Source organism: Aedes aegypti, chromosome 2 (genome assembly GCF_002204515.2).
Source record: "Aedes aegypti strain LVP_AGWG chromosome 2, AaegL5.0 Primary Assembly, whole genome shotgun sequence".
NCBI classification, from domain to species: Eukaryota; Metazoa; Arthropoda; class Insecta; order Diptera; family Culicidae; genus Aedes; species Aedes aegypti.
Genome location: NC_035108.1, coordinates 121584521 through 121599298, shown reverse-complemented (window position 1 = coordinate 121599298; position 14778 = coordinate 121584521). Strand labels below are relative to the sequence as shown.

The 14778-nt window shown below is 37.3% G+C and overlaps 1 protein-coding gene across 12 annotated transcripts in view; it reads right to left on the bottom strand.

Moving 5' to 3' along the window:
• The window catches only part of LOC5576549 (translation initiation factor IF-2), a 393961-nt gene that overhangs the window by 136254 nt on the left and 242929 nt on the right, over positions 1–14778 (bottom strand). For all 12 annotated transcript variants that reach the window (XM_021842146.1, XM_021842145.1, XM_021842143.1 and 9 more), the window contains one exon: positions 12062–12284. In XM_021842146.1, the coding sequence (XP_021697838.1) occupies positions 12062–12146 (85 nt within the window). In that variant the 5' untranslated portion in view covers positions 12147–12284. The remainder of the gene's footprint in view (positions 1–12061; positions 12285–14778) is intronic.

The window sequence follows — 14778 nt, the reverse complement described above, 5'->3', positions numbered from 1 at the left end:
AGCAACGGCCTACGTTCATCGTTACGTGGGAAATCTGAGGTGTAAACGGCTTGGTGTTGCGAGGAACATCGGTTATCTCACTCAAGAAGAATTACGACTAGCCGAAGCAACGTTAATAGCGGAAGTTCAATGGCAGGAATACCCATCGGAGATCATGATACTCTATCGCAATCGAGACTGTCCAGAAACTAATAAGGAAAATCTAAACCGCCAAAGTGTATTGTATCAGTTGACGCCATTTCTAGATGAAGCAGGCGTTCTACGAATAGATGGGAGGATAGGAGCGGCTAAACATGTATGCAAGGAGACGAAGTTTCCGGCCATTCTACCAAGAAAACATCGGATTACCGAGCTCATCGTGGACATGTTTCATCGAAAATTCCAACATGCAAATTCGGAGACAGTGGTGAATGAGATTCGGCAACAGTATTATGTACCGCGTCTACGGACGATAGTACGGAGAATAAGCAACGGATGCACTGTATGCAAAGCCAGAAAAGCAGTTCCACACATACCTCGTATGGCTTCGCTACCCCCTGCTCGTCTGGCATCATTTACTAGACCATTCACCTATGTTGGTCTGGATTATTTCGGACCATTGGTGGTAAAAGTAGGGCGCGCTAACGCGAAAAGGTGGATAGCACTCTTCACCTGCCTTACCATTCGGGCCGTCCATTGTGAAATAGTATGCAGTCTATCCACAGATGCGTGCCTCAAAGCCATACGGCGTTTTGTATGTCGTCGTGGTGCACCAGCAGAAATATATTCTGATTATGGCACCAACTTCCAAGGCGCAGAGCGGATTTTGATAAAGGAAATTCAGCAAGGCATAGCCGCAACACTTACCAGTACCGCAACAAAGTGGTTATTCATTCCTCCTGCTTCTCCGCACATGGGTGGAGCATGGGAACGCATGGTTCGTTCGATAAAACAAGCAATGATGAGCGCCTATAGCTGCGACAGAAAACTCGACGATGAATCCCTGCATACGTTCGTCATCGAAGCAGAGAGTATGGTAAACAATCGTCCACTAACTTACCTTCCCTTGGATGCAGCAGAGAGTGAGGCCTTAAAGACAATTTACACGGTCTTCAGCCATAGGCTGCACAGACTGAACATAACTAACATTACACAACGGACACACGGAACGACCAGTGGACCAATGAAGAATTTTTCGTTTGACGAAAAGTTTTCTCCGACTGGGGCGGGAATCGAACCCACATTCCATAGCACAATACGCCTAAACGACTGACGCCGCTAACCGCGCTGCTACGAAGCCCATCAACTCCTAACCTCCTAACCAGGAGGATGTTGCCGCTGACTGCACTGCTTCAAGCTAGATATCAACCGACTCCTTTCGGCTGACCCGCAAAGCTGCTCTGTCAAACGAATGTGGTGGCAGTTCCATGACATGCAACGATGACAAATCAAATTTGATATCGAGATAGTTCAGCTCCATAGCAAGTTAATCTTGAATACTAAATTCTCTATACAAAGATTGTTTTTCCCTTTAAAAAGAACTCTGCATTTCCCTTTGAATTTGCTTAAACGTAAGGCTAAATGAATTTAAAACCTACAGCTAATAAAATCTAATTAAAACTTATTGTAGTTACAGTATCTAAAAGGGGTTAAAACTTAAACTATTGTGAATTAGTTAAAACACACTATATTTCTAAAAGTAAGTCATAAAACATGTAAAATGTGTATCGATTATCAAACAATCTTCACAATAATTAAACGTCTGAGACGGTGCGAGCAGATTAAGTTTGATAAGGTCAAATACCGAAAGTGTAAGTAATGCAAGAAATGTAAACGTAACCTTAAATACTTAACATCTGACCAAATATATTTACAGTTTAAAGCCTTTGATACACCACAATTCGTGTGTTTTGTACTGCTAAGAACCCGGTGTCTGGTTCTTATATCTGCTCCCCGATAACAGCCGCCTTGTAGATATCGACAGCATAAGCAACAGACATAAGATCGCAGACATTGTATTTTTCTGCAATATTTTGAGTGGACGCATAAGGAGTACACTTTTGTACGATCGGCTTTGTTTTAACACCAGTCCAGTTTCACTTCGCCGCAGAAGGGTGTTTGATCCCCCATTGAGGTCGAGAAACTACATCCGGCATGAGCCTACAGCTAGATTTATGAATGACTTCAACAGACTACAGGATGTAATATCTATTAATATGACAAGTGATGAAATTCGTAGTAGATTAAGGATATTTTTAAGAAACTAATTTGTTTGTCAATTTTAAGTAAGGGTAACGGGCTTATAGCCTATAGTCCAAATACAAATACATATACAAAAGAACTCCTGGATGTAATTCCGCGGCATTTCACTATGGGCTATCAGGTAATTCAATAATATATAAAAACGAAGTGTTGTAATTGGTTTCATTTGTACATAATTCTACAGTAAATACTTCTTATAAGATATTTCTGAAATATTAGAGTAAGATTGTTTGTACCTTCCAACCCGGAAGCATCATGACAGCTGCAGTACAACGTCAATGTACCGAAAAATTTTGGACCGTGGTACTGTCAAACTCAATGAAATCATGGAGTGCGCTCGAAATAGGGCATAGATTAGAATTACGCTTGATGAAAAAAAAAAAAAGATTTACATATTTTGTTTGGCATTTGTTATATCATTATAAACCAGTGATCATCGAACTGCGACCATCGGGAAAATTTTGTACGATCCGCGAACGGGTTTTGAATAGTGTTGTGATGCGGTCCGCATGCTGTTCCTTATAGTAATCGATCCTTTGTTTTTGAAATTATTTTTTTAATACTTAGTCATCAAAACAAGGCAACTTTGTCTGCGTTTTTCTATGTAAGATATTAATGGTTACAGTAATTATTTAAAGGAAATTTACTGTAGTTATCAGCTTGAAATAAGTGGGAGATTTATGAGCGTTCATATCACCACCAAAAATTAGCTCACTTTCATGTTGGGGTCTATGGATCTGATGTTTGACTTGAGTTGTTTGATATAGGCCAGGGGAAATGGTTCACCTAGAGTGAATTTATGGCAGAGAAAAAGTAGATTTTGTATGAATTTTGACAGGAAAATGAATGACAAGTTCATCCACTTCTCCTGGCCTATTGAACGGACCCAAGCAAAACGTCAAACTCTACCAGAAAGTGGGCTAACTTTTCACGGCCATTACCGCTCGGAAAAAGCTGGACAGTTAATTCAATAGGCTTAGGCAATAGGCCATTTGATTAAAAAAAAGTGCTGCGTGCACAAAATTGAATGGCGTACGCGCAACATAGGAAACTTGCACTATTTCTACCTTGAGGCTTAAAAAAATGTACAGTAGAGACAAACAAACGACCCATAACCTGAAAAAAAAAATCTTTTTTCCAGATGCACCCTATTCCGCTAACAATCTATGTGTTTAAATTGAATAGCTCTTGTTGTACCTCCGGAGCGGCAATTTTACGCCAAAAACAAATGTACTACCTATTATCATAAATTGCATTGGAAACTGGGCTCCCTAAAAGTGTGGAATCGTAAATAAAAGTGCGGGATTACGTCAGAATAGTTTGGTGTCTTCGCCGTACTTATTCGTCATCTCATGCTGAATAAGTGCGGTGAAGACGTAATCTGACGTAATCTCGCATATTTATTAGCAATCCCGCACTTCTAACTGCACTTACTTTGTGCGCAATGCGCTATATTACTTGATGAAACAACACTTCTCAAAGAATTATTTTCCGAAAAACATAATACTTATAAGTCATTTAATCCTTTCACCGAACGAATTGGAGCGTTTTTTTGTTTATTCGATGCTAAGACATGATGCTTTTATTGAATTTATTTTCGTTGGAAGAAGAAAATATCAGACTCACCCTTATTCCATATCATTCGATTTGTTGTTTTGCTTCCGTCAACAACGAAACAAAATTCTGCTCAGCCATAGTGAAAAATCGTGCCGGCAGCGGTGGATGGCCCCATTGTTTACACAGTTGTCATTGTTTGTCATTGTTTACACAGTGCGCGCAATGCACGAACATTTCTGTAAATGGCACGAATGTTCGCGCGAACCGTATAATATATGCACGAACTACTAGCGAACATTTTGTAGAAACATATTCGTGCACTCAATCATATTGGTTCGTCGAACTTGTGTTGCATAGCAACCATAGAAAGTTGTGTAGTGAAAAAAAAAACAAATTATTCATTTACCTTGGTCAGATTGATAAACAAAACCTGGGAGGGAGGCACCGATACTACACACGAAATATAAGACAACGTTATTTTGAACTGCAAGATAACTCCAGCTTGCCAACAACAATCAAGGCAGGCTTCGAGAAAATCGGTAGTTTCGATTTGTTGTGCACCTTCGATCTTTCCTGACAAACATGAAAAAAGGGCCACAGTTTTCTATGTACTAAATATTCATTTTCATTGGAAAAAGTAGAACGATGCGTTTTTCAATGCTTTATGTTCAATCAGATTAAATGGTGCTCACGTGACATTACTTGCGTTATGTGCATGAATTGATTTTCATTCGATTTTTATCACTTTTGAAGAAATACGAAAATGTGTTTAATCAGTTACGCGCTTTTTTAATGTTAGTCCAATGTTTGAGATCTGGGCTCACAGTGACAGTTCGTGACAGCGGAATCTCGGCTCACTATGACGTACAGAAATTTTGTATTGGTTTCTCCCTCCCAGAACAAAACCAATGGTGTCGGAAAGGAATTTCTCCAGAGATTTCTCCAGGATTTGTTTCGAAGATTGCTCCAGATAATCTCGACAGAGATACTGCGATTTTTCCAGGGATTTCACTAGAGATTTTGGCAGAGATTCCTCCAAGAAGAACTCTCAACAGCAGCCCGATTTTTTCAGACCGGCTCAGATAGGGCTCCAGGAGTACCTGTGACAATTCCACTAGGAATTCTACTAGGAGTTCCTCCAGGTTTTCACCAAGAATTATTCCAAAGATTGCTCCAGGAAAAACTCTAGAGAGGAGGAGTTCATGCAGGAATGCATGTGATTCCTCCATAGTTTCCTCCATAGATTGCTCCCACAACATTCATGTTGAGATTCATCCAAGAATTCCTCCAGCAGCTGGTACAGGGAATCTTCCATAGATTCTTTCAGAGATTTTTCAGATTTATCTTGAAATTTTTCCAGAGACTGCTTTTTTCAAAGGATGCCTCTAGAAAATTTCTGAAGTAATTCTAGCAGAGTTGACACCAAGATTTTCTCTAGGAATTCCTACAACATCTTAAGAACTATCAAAGATATTTCTCCAGAAATTCCTCCAGGGACACTTGCAGGGGTTTTTCCAGGTAGTACTCTAGAAGTTACTCCAAGATAAATTCCGGAGATTTCCTCAGGAATTCCTGCAGTAATTGCTCCGAGCATTCTATTAGGAATTCTTGCAGAAATTATCCTAAGGATTATACGAGTAATAACTATAAGTAAGTAATAACGAGTAATAATTTCTCAATAACTTCCTTCATGAATTCTCCCAGAAGAATTACTCCAAGGATTTTCGAAGTAATCCTACAGGGAATCATCCAGATTTTTTTCTGGAGAATTGTTCTGAATATCCTTTATTTTGAGGATTCCCTTGAGAATTCGTCTAGAAATTCCTCCGGATATTTTCCCGTGAATTTCTTCATCAGAAATAACCTCAAGAATTCATCCAGAGATTCTTCGAAGATTTTTCCCAGACTCTTCTCTTTTGAAGTTTTTTTTTGAGCCATAGTTGGATAATTTCTTGGAAAAATACCTGGATGGACTTCTAGAGGAACCTCTAGAAAAAATGTGGAGAAATCTCATGGAGGAATCTCTACAAAAATCCTTAGAGCAACTTCTGCGAGAATTTCTGGTTAAATATCCGAAAGAAGCACTGAAAAAACCGGAGACTTTAGAAAAATACCCAGGGAAATCTCTTTAGGAATTCCTGATAAAAAATCTGGAATTATTTTTGGAGGAACCCATGAACAGAATTTTGTGGAGTAATCCCTGAAGAAATTCCTGAAAAAAATGCTTGAAAAAACTCCTTGCAGCGACTTTTCCATATGAATCCTTAGAAGAGTCCCTGGAAAAAATCTGTAGGAATCTGAAGAGTTACCTGAGTAATTTATTAAGGAATCTTCGGTGGCATCTGTGGAAGCATCTTTAGAGGAATTCCTGAAGAATTTCTTAAATGTAGAAACTATGCATGGCACAAATCTCCCAACTGGTGGGGAACGTACTTTTGAAGCCCGCCTTCTGATGCTGGAGGCATCCCTAGAGAAATCCCTGAAATAATTGTTGTGGAAATTTCCAAATTCTGGAGGAACGGGGATCCTCTGAAATAATCTCTAGAGAAATCATTGGTGTCTCTAGAGAAATTCATGAAGTAATGAAATAGAGTTCTATCGGAAACGCTTTGAAAAATACGGTTTTGATCGAAAGTTCTTCCTGCAGAAAGAGATAATTCTTCGACGATTCCCTGAGATATCGCTACTGTAGAAATTTCGAGAAATTTATGGAAAAATCTCCTGATCGCATCTCTGCATGAATCATTTGAAAATTTTTGGAGGCATTATTCGAAAAATCCCTGAGGAATTTCAGAACAAATCCCTGGAATCACTGGAGTAATTTATGAAGGAATCTCATGACTTTTTAATGCATTACGTTAAAAGAAGTTTGGTTTGGTGTTTGGTGTATTTGATTACTTGAAGAAAATTCTGATGGTATTCTGAATGAATTCTTGAAAGAATTTCAGAAAAAGTTTCCGCCTAAATCAGAACTGAAATCCCTGATGAAATGTTGGTATTTTTCATTAGTCGCATTTGTCAAGTATTGTTATTCATATATTTACAAGTTATCTATACCGAACAATATTTCTATCTAGTGTTTCTAGTTATTATTGATGAACTTTTTCCTTTTATATTATAAAGTAGACTGCAAAAAAGTTTTCCACTTTTTAAAACACTAAATTTCTTGAAAGGTACGTTTTGTAAGTCACCACGCGTAGGGGAATTGCATAACAGTGTTCTAATGAAAAAGTTATTGCTACAATTTCGTAAAATAAAATGCTGAGTAGAGAACCGGATCCTATTCTTGGCACTCTCAATTCACTTCGCAGTAGGATTTTTTGAAAACTACAGAGCTCATATTTAGCTACAAAATGCATCATACTGAAGCGCTTCTTATTATAAAATTTCAGACAATTCTGCCGAGAAAAACTCTCCATGCTAAAAAGATTCCTGGAAGAGCCCAAGTGGTTCTGCACTTTTTATTACTTATTAGTTATGGAAACACCACACACTAAAAAATAATGAAAATTTCTTTGGACGTAATTCTCGATATGATTAAATGACACATGATGTATACATGTTCTAACGGAGTTTATCCCCGATTTTCCTCAACCAATTTCTACTACTATAACTCCAGAATAACTCCAAACATACATTATGGGTCCTTTCGAGTATTCTTTCTCCTCCGATTTTGCTTGATAATTGTTTTAGTAATTCTCAAAAATAAATAGATCCAAGTTAAGGTAGCCCGCTTCTTAGATTAAGGGCCCTATTTTATAAGTCGAGTCGATCAAAAACGACTCGACTGGAGTTACTGTCGACCAAAAATTTTGCTCGAGTCGGCTCTGTCACTCGAGTTTATCGACAGTTGTCACTTTATGTGACTGGATTACTATGGGAGTCGACGGGTGACATCTGAAATATGCATGCTTGCTTCGATCGACAATGACTACAGATGAGTCACATGAAACCGTTCGATATACAAAATAGACCCCTAATTTTGTGTATTATATTATTCAACATTTTTCCAAGAACTCATCCAGATCTACGAACACCTCTGAAAAATATTTGTTGAAATTCATGAAAAATTCAATGAAAAATCTCCTACGGCAGCTAACAAGTAATATCAAGTTCGCTGAAGGCAAATGGCGGTATTATAAATTACAATAATTCATTGAAAAATCCTTGACGAAATCTTTTGAAAAATTCATCAAATATGTGCCAAAAAATCTTTGGGAAAAGTGGAAAAGTCTTAACTGAATGTATATAACAGTTTGTTAAGAAATTAGTAGTATTTCAATGATTCAATTCAGTTATTCAATGATTAATTCCTTCAGGCTTCCAAGAAACAATTGTGGATTTATCTGTCCATATTATCTAATGTTGCAAAATTCATGTAGTATTTTTTGGAATCAGAAGAAATACTTTAGAATTCTTGTTTCGGTCGAAGAGAATAGAATGCACTAAATACATTTTCATGTAAACGTTGTCGATTTCAAACATAAAAAACTGCTTTTAAAAGTTCTAAAATTTTTGAAAATTTTTGTCCCGTTATAAATTTTTGAAAGAATCCATCCAAAATTCTGGATCTGTTATGTTAGATTCTCTGTTCCAAAAACATTGAAAATCAAATTAACTCAAAACATTTTAAATTGAGCTTTGGAAGTGAGTTATCCATCCTTTAAGAATTGTTAGAAAAGTTACATTCTACGACGAAAAATATTTCTAAAATTTTTTAATTAAAAGTTTGATAGTGGTATTCGTAGAATCAAATCCTAGAGAAGCTTATCCATAGAAAACTCTGGGATAATTATGAGAAATGCTTTCGAATACTCGAAACAAAATTTAGAAGGAATTCCAGCTGAAACGATTTATCCAACAGCGTGAAGCATGGGAGGAGACACTTTAAAACTTTATAGCTTTCTCGAGTGAATTTTATAGGAGTACGATGTAGGAATTTCTAAAGGATTTACTAGTGTTACTTTTTTTTACTTTATAAAATTTTCCGTAAATAAAAAAGACAATAAGATCCTTCTGTAAGGAATATTCCCGTGTAGGAATCTCTTGGAAGAAACCTTGAATGAAACTATATATAGTTATCTTGATGATTGTCTATAAAAATGAATCCGTGAGGTCACTTCTAGGTGTAACCGCCATATATTGTTGAACCCATCGATACATTTTTTTCTATTTTGTCTTGAGGATTTGCTGAGGAAATTTCTGACGGAATTATTGGGTGGATTCATTTGAAAAATACATTAAATCCCAGCTATACTTTTTGGAAACAACCTTAAAGAAAACGCTGGAAAAACTTCGAATGAAATCAGTAGATGGGTTTCACGAGGAATTGCTGCAACATTGATCGCAAATACCCTGAATGATCTTGAGTTTTCAACGAAATTTCTATAGAGTTCCTTCGACAATTTAATTAGGTCATTCCTGAAGGCAATCTTGAATAATCCTGCATGTGCTTTTAGCAGCACGGTCTCCTAGGTAGATTCCTGAACGCTTGGAAAATGTTTTGAATTATTTTCTGAAAGTAAAGAAAGATTAATTAAACGAAATTGAATGTAAATAAAATACTTTGAATGCAGCCACAGCAGCTAATTGAAGTGACATTTTGACGAAAAACTAAATGACCACATATTGGTTACTACGACCATCAGTCGTAGAATCAAATACGTCTTTGCTCGAACCGTGTAATATATGGACGAACAGATCGTTCTTACAGAGTCTCGAACAGTTCGCGCGAACTCTGAACGTATTTTTTCGAGCGAACGTTCGTGCATTGCGCGCACTGTGTAATCAAGGCTTAATGCTCCAGCTGTGTGTGAAAGGTGACGGTAGCGAATGAGTGTGGATAAATCATATGACTGCTGACCATGGAAGCGAAACGAACGTCGCGAAAAATGTCGAATGTTTACGTCACTGAAAATAACTTGAGCGACTATTGTTACACGTGTTCCAGTAGTTGCGCTAGTGTTCCAGTAGTAGAATGATATAAGGAATTTTAAACAACATAGTTAATTTCTACATAGTTTTAACATTTTTCCCTCAGAACAGCAACTAATATATTTTGAATGAAGCATAAAGATCATCTCTGGGACTTTTCTTTATTTTTATACATCCATTTTAAAAACTGTTTCCATCAGATGATCCACTACTGGAACACGACGGCAACTACTGGCTCAAGGGAGCATTTTTTTTTAACGAACCATTATTATTTATATGACTTTTTGATAAAACAAAATGCCGAAATATAGCAAATCGACTTAACTAGAGGCGATCTACTCACCAAAAATAACGCATGTCGATTTTATCGAAAAAAAAAAATACGTCCAATCTACTGGTACATTACAACCATTGGTACCGGCACCCTATGTTGTGTTTAATGATCGTGTTAGCGTGAAATTCGTGAATAAACCTTTGCTGTCGCTTGACGAACCTCCCCCCTGACTACGCCCATGCAATGCTTCATGCCCCCCTCTCCCCAACTAGAACCAGGACCATCAGCTATCAGTTCACTCAGTGTCTACTGGCAAGAGGACACTCTGTTCCACACCAATGCAAACACTTCCAAACAGATGATCCTGCTGCAGGCGAAGGCCTTTCGAGAGAGCGGATGTCATCCGTAGCCAAGTGGTTCCTGTGTGGTGTTTTCGATTCGAATTACAGTGCCACAAATCTACATAGATTTTGATAAAGTGGGTAAGTCAACATACTCGAACACACGCCAGCACCCAATCCGGAGAGTACATTTTGGGAATGGCCAGAACGAGCAAACATACGCATTCCGGCGTAAATGAAAGCTTGGGGGTCGAAGGTGACTGACAGGTATGTTGGGTACGTGCTAAATATGGGGGATTCATATCCATGTGTGGAATGTGTAGGATAGAAAGCTGGTCGGATTACGGTTTGCCTATGACAAGTGTAAATTTTCAGGCTGAAAAATGATGATTCACTCCTTTCAGTACTTACACAAACAGTCTGGTGCTAAATGGAAGAAATCGTTCCAGTGGTGTCATGGAGAGTATGTTTTGTATGATGCGGAACAAGCTTTGTGTGGTAGTTCATTTGAAAATATGAAGTAATGAAGCAATTTGTAGTTTGCTGAGTTCAATGGGTGGCTTTTCTGTCTAGGATGATTTATGAAGCCTTAGAAGAATAGTGTTTACATTTAGACATTTTGACCTTTTTTTTTTAGAAAAGAGGTCTTTGCTCTTATGTAACTTCCATTTACAAACTTCACGTTTAAACGATCATTTTTGACATCGTTTCTCTTCCTTTTACAGTTGATAAAGTAGAGCTTGAAACGTAGCATACCTCAATGTTTCAGCCTTATAAATACCATTCCCGATTGGGAAAGTCTGAAGCATCTATTAGAGACGATCCTATAGCTTTTGATTAACAAACGCAATTTAAAGCTGGCAATGTTGTATGCTATGGACCAACTGTTGCAATATCAGGAAGAAAGCTCTACAGAGGATTCAAAATTAAATTTTGAAGATATTTCTGAAGCTCATTCTCTGGTATGATATGAACATTGAAATAAATTGGGAATGCAATTAGCAATGTCAATATCAATTTCCAATAATTTAAAATAGGTCAACTAATAATTAACGGAAGAGAGGGAAGTTGGGGGCCCCGATAGCCGTAGCAGTAAACGCGCAGCTATTCAGCATGACCAAGCTGAGGGTCGTGGGTTCGAATTCCACCGGTCGAGGATCTTTTCGGGTTGGAAATTTTCTCGACTTCCCAGGGCATAGAGTATCTTCGTACCTGCCACACGATATACACATGCAAAAAATGGTCATTGGCATAGTAAGCTCTCAGTTAATAACTGTGGAAGTGCTCATAAGAACACTAAGCTGAGAAGCAGGCTCTGTCCCAGTGGGGACATAACGTCAGAAAGAAGAAGAAGGGAAGTGGAAAATGATTTAGAATTGCGTAGCATGATCAAGAGAATCTTAAGATCTAAATCTTAAAATTCTTAAGGGCTGTAGAAAACTCGAAGATTGCTCTTTCCATAACGAATGGACAATTGTCATCATCAGTGGGTAATTAATTCAAGCTAGGGTAAATAACTCAGACTTCTCGCCATTAGCAAACAAAGTTTCAGCAATTAAAATTCTCCCCGGAAGCAATCCCATCTCATTCCATCATCGCAACACTTCTCTCTACCAGAAGCTACAAGCAAGATGCGAAGGCAATAATGAATGCTGGCAAATAAATTTCACCAACACATGATACTGATGATGGGTGAAAACGGAAGGATACTCACTGTTATACGGCAGCGGAACGGCAATCGTGAACAACAGCTGCAGCACCAATCCACCGAAGAAGATTTTTATCCGCGAAAGCTCCATTTTGCTTCCGGCAGCACGGTTTCAGCTTTCCTTATGATTGATGCCACCACCCCCGCTCGGAAGGTTTCGTTTGCTTCTACGACGTCGGAAAAAGACGCACTTTTCGCGTGCCTCGGATGATTCACTACTTGTTTCTGTCTGGAAAAAAAAGATGGAAAGAGAAAAGAGAAGTAATTTTATTAATTAAATTATGCTTCTTTGAATTAATTCGCTTGTTAACAAAGCTTCGCTTTTTCAGGGTGTTTTATTTCGGAGCTCGTTGGCGACACGTGACTTGGATGGATGGGACGTGGGGGTGGAGGTTTGATGAGATAGAGAGTGATGGTGCTAGCATGTTATACGATCTCTCAACAAGTTCGTGCTTGTCGTGATTTGGTACAATATTTTACACCGATATGCATAAATGATACGACAACGTGACTTCCATCGTAGTGCGGATTAAAGGAGCAACAATAGTTACAGATAGGAAATTTGTTACTGGAAACAATCAGACCAAAAATTAGGAAATGCTGGTTTTCTTATTCTGGTTGTTGAAAGTATAGCCACTGCACAGTGGTCCAGGAATCAGTTTTACGCGAAAAGATGCATTTTGAGCTTAGAAGGAAACATTAGACGAAAACGGTCTTCTACAAAGTTGTTTTTATTAGTTAAGACCTTTGGTTGGTGTTGTTAAAAATTGGGGTGGACCACATTGTCAAAAAAATTGTGTGTCTAACTTTCTTATTTGTTGAAATTATATTATACAAGGTTCAGCAAAGTTGTAGACCATTCAATTTCAAGCAACTTTGCCAAAAAAGTTTTTTTGTGTCTTTTAAATTGACCGATTTAGAGCTTATTTTCTACGGTGACACAGGGTGGTCCGAACAAAACTGGTTTTCTGGCTCTAGCGTTTTCAATTCAAATATCTCATTATTGTTGTTTTTCTCTCAAAATCATGACAATTTTGATTGTGAATATCTCTGATAAGGGCAAATTCAAAAAATATCTTTTGACGACATTCAAAAGACAAAATAAAATTGTATATTATATAAAAAAAAATACAGATGTGTTATTTTTGTAACTCTAATGAAATGCCCAGAAAAACAAAGAATTTTTTTGCAGGAAAGCTTCAATAGCTTTTGAATTTAAATAGATATGATCAATCTATTAACATGAAAATTTGCGTTTTGTTAAGTTCTAAAAGTCGTTCTTAGGCAAAGTAGTAGAACTTCAAATTTTGATCAACTTTGCCAAAACAAGTTTTTATGTAGCTCAAAATTTGACCAATCTAGAGCATTTTTCCCCAATCATCGTAGGGTGGTCCATCAAAAACAAGTTTTTCAATTCTAGTTTATTTCATATTATTTTCGCCAAAGTATGCGTCTATGAGGGGCCTTCCTTAGCCGAGTGGTTAGAGTCCGCGGCAACAAAGCACAACCATGCTGAAGGTGTCTGGGTTAGATTCCCGGTCGGTCCAGGATCTTTTCGTAATGGAAATTTCCTTGACTTCCCTGGTCATAGAGTATAATCGTACCTGCCACACGATATAGGAATACGAAAATGGCAAATTTGGCAAAGAAAGCTCTCCGTTAATAACTGTGGAAGTGCTCATAAGAACACTAAGCTGAGAAGCAGGCTCTGTCCCAGTGAGGACGTAATGCCAAGAAGAAGAAGAAGAAGCATCTATGAACGACTTTTAGAACTTAAGAAAACGCAAATTTGCATGCAAAAAGATTATTGATATTTTTTTAGTTCAAAAATTAAAAAAAAAAAACAACAATAACTCCCAAACGGAAGGAGATAGCGAGTTTCTTCACTCACCAAATTACGCATTTTTCAAAGCCCTAAAAGTGTTGCACAGACTACTTTGATGAGAGATTTGTATTGAAAACGCTAAAGCTAGAAAACCAGTTTTGTTCGGACCACCATTTATCACCGTAGAAAATAAGCTCTAAATCGATCAATTTAAAAGATACAAAAAACTTTTTTTGGCAAAGTTGTTTGAAATTGAATGGTTTACAACTTTGCTGAACCTTGTTTAATATAATTTCACCAAATAAGAAATTTGGTTACACAATTTCTATGAAAATGTGGTCAACAGTATTTTTTAATAACACCAAACAAAGGGCTTAACTAATACGAACAACTTTGTAGAAGACCGTTTTCGTCATTCTAAAGCTCAAAATGCATCCTTCCACGTAAAACTGATTCCTGGACCATAGTGCACTGTATGAGCACATCATTTACTATTGAATTAATTTATTTTTCAAATTATAATGAAAGAGCATAGCAATCTCATTGGACAATAGCCAAATGTTTCGCATTTTTTTTCCAATTCATTTCTTAATAACTTTTTGTTTTGATGCAAAATTGATCAGTAACTTATCCTGGAAGAATAGCTGTAGCAGATTGTGAAAGATTTGTTGATTCTGGGAAAAATCCCTTTAAAACTCCATGCAAGGTCTCCTGGGAATAATTTATGAATGAATTTTTATAGACAATTGTAGAGAGCCATCTAAATAAATTTCTCGTGAAATATGTGTAAATTTTCTATGCAAAGTTGTAATAAAAAAATTTGGAAGACATTTCAGCATTTCAAATATTTTACAGGAATCTCATAAATACGACTTGAAGGCGCTTGATAATTTTTTTC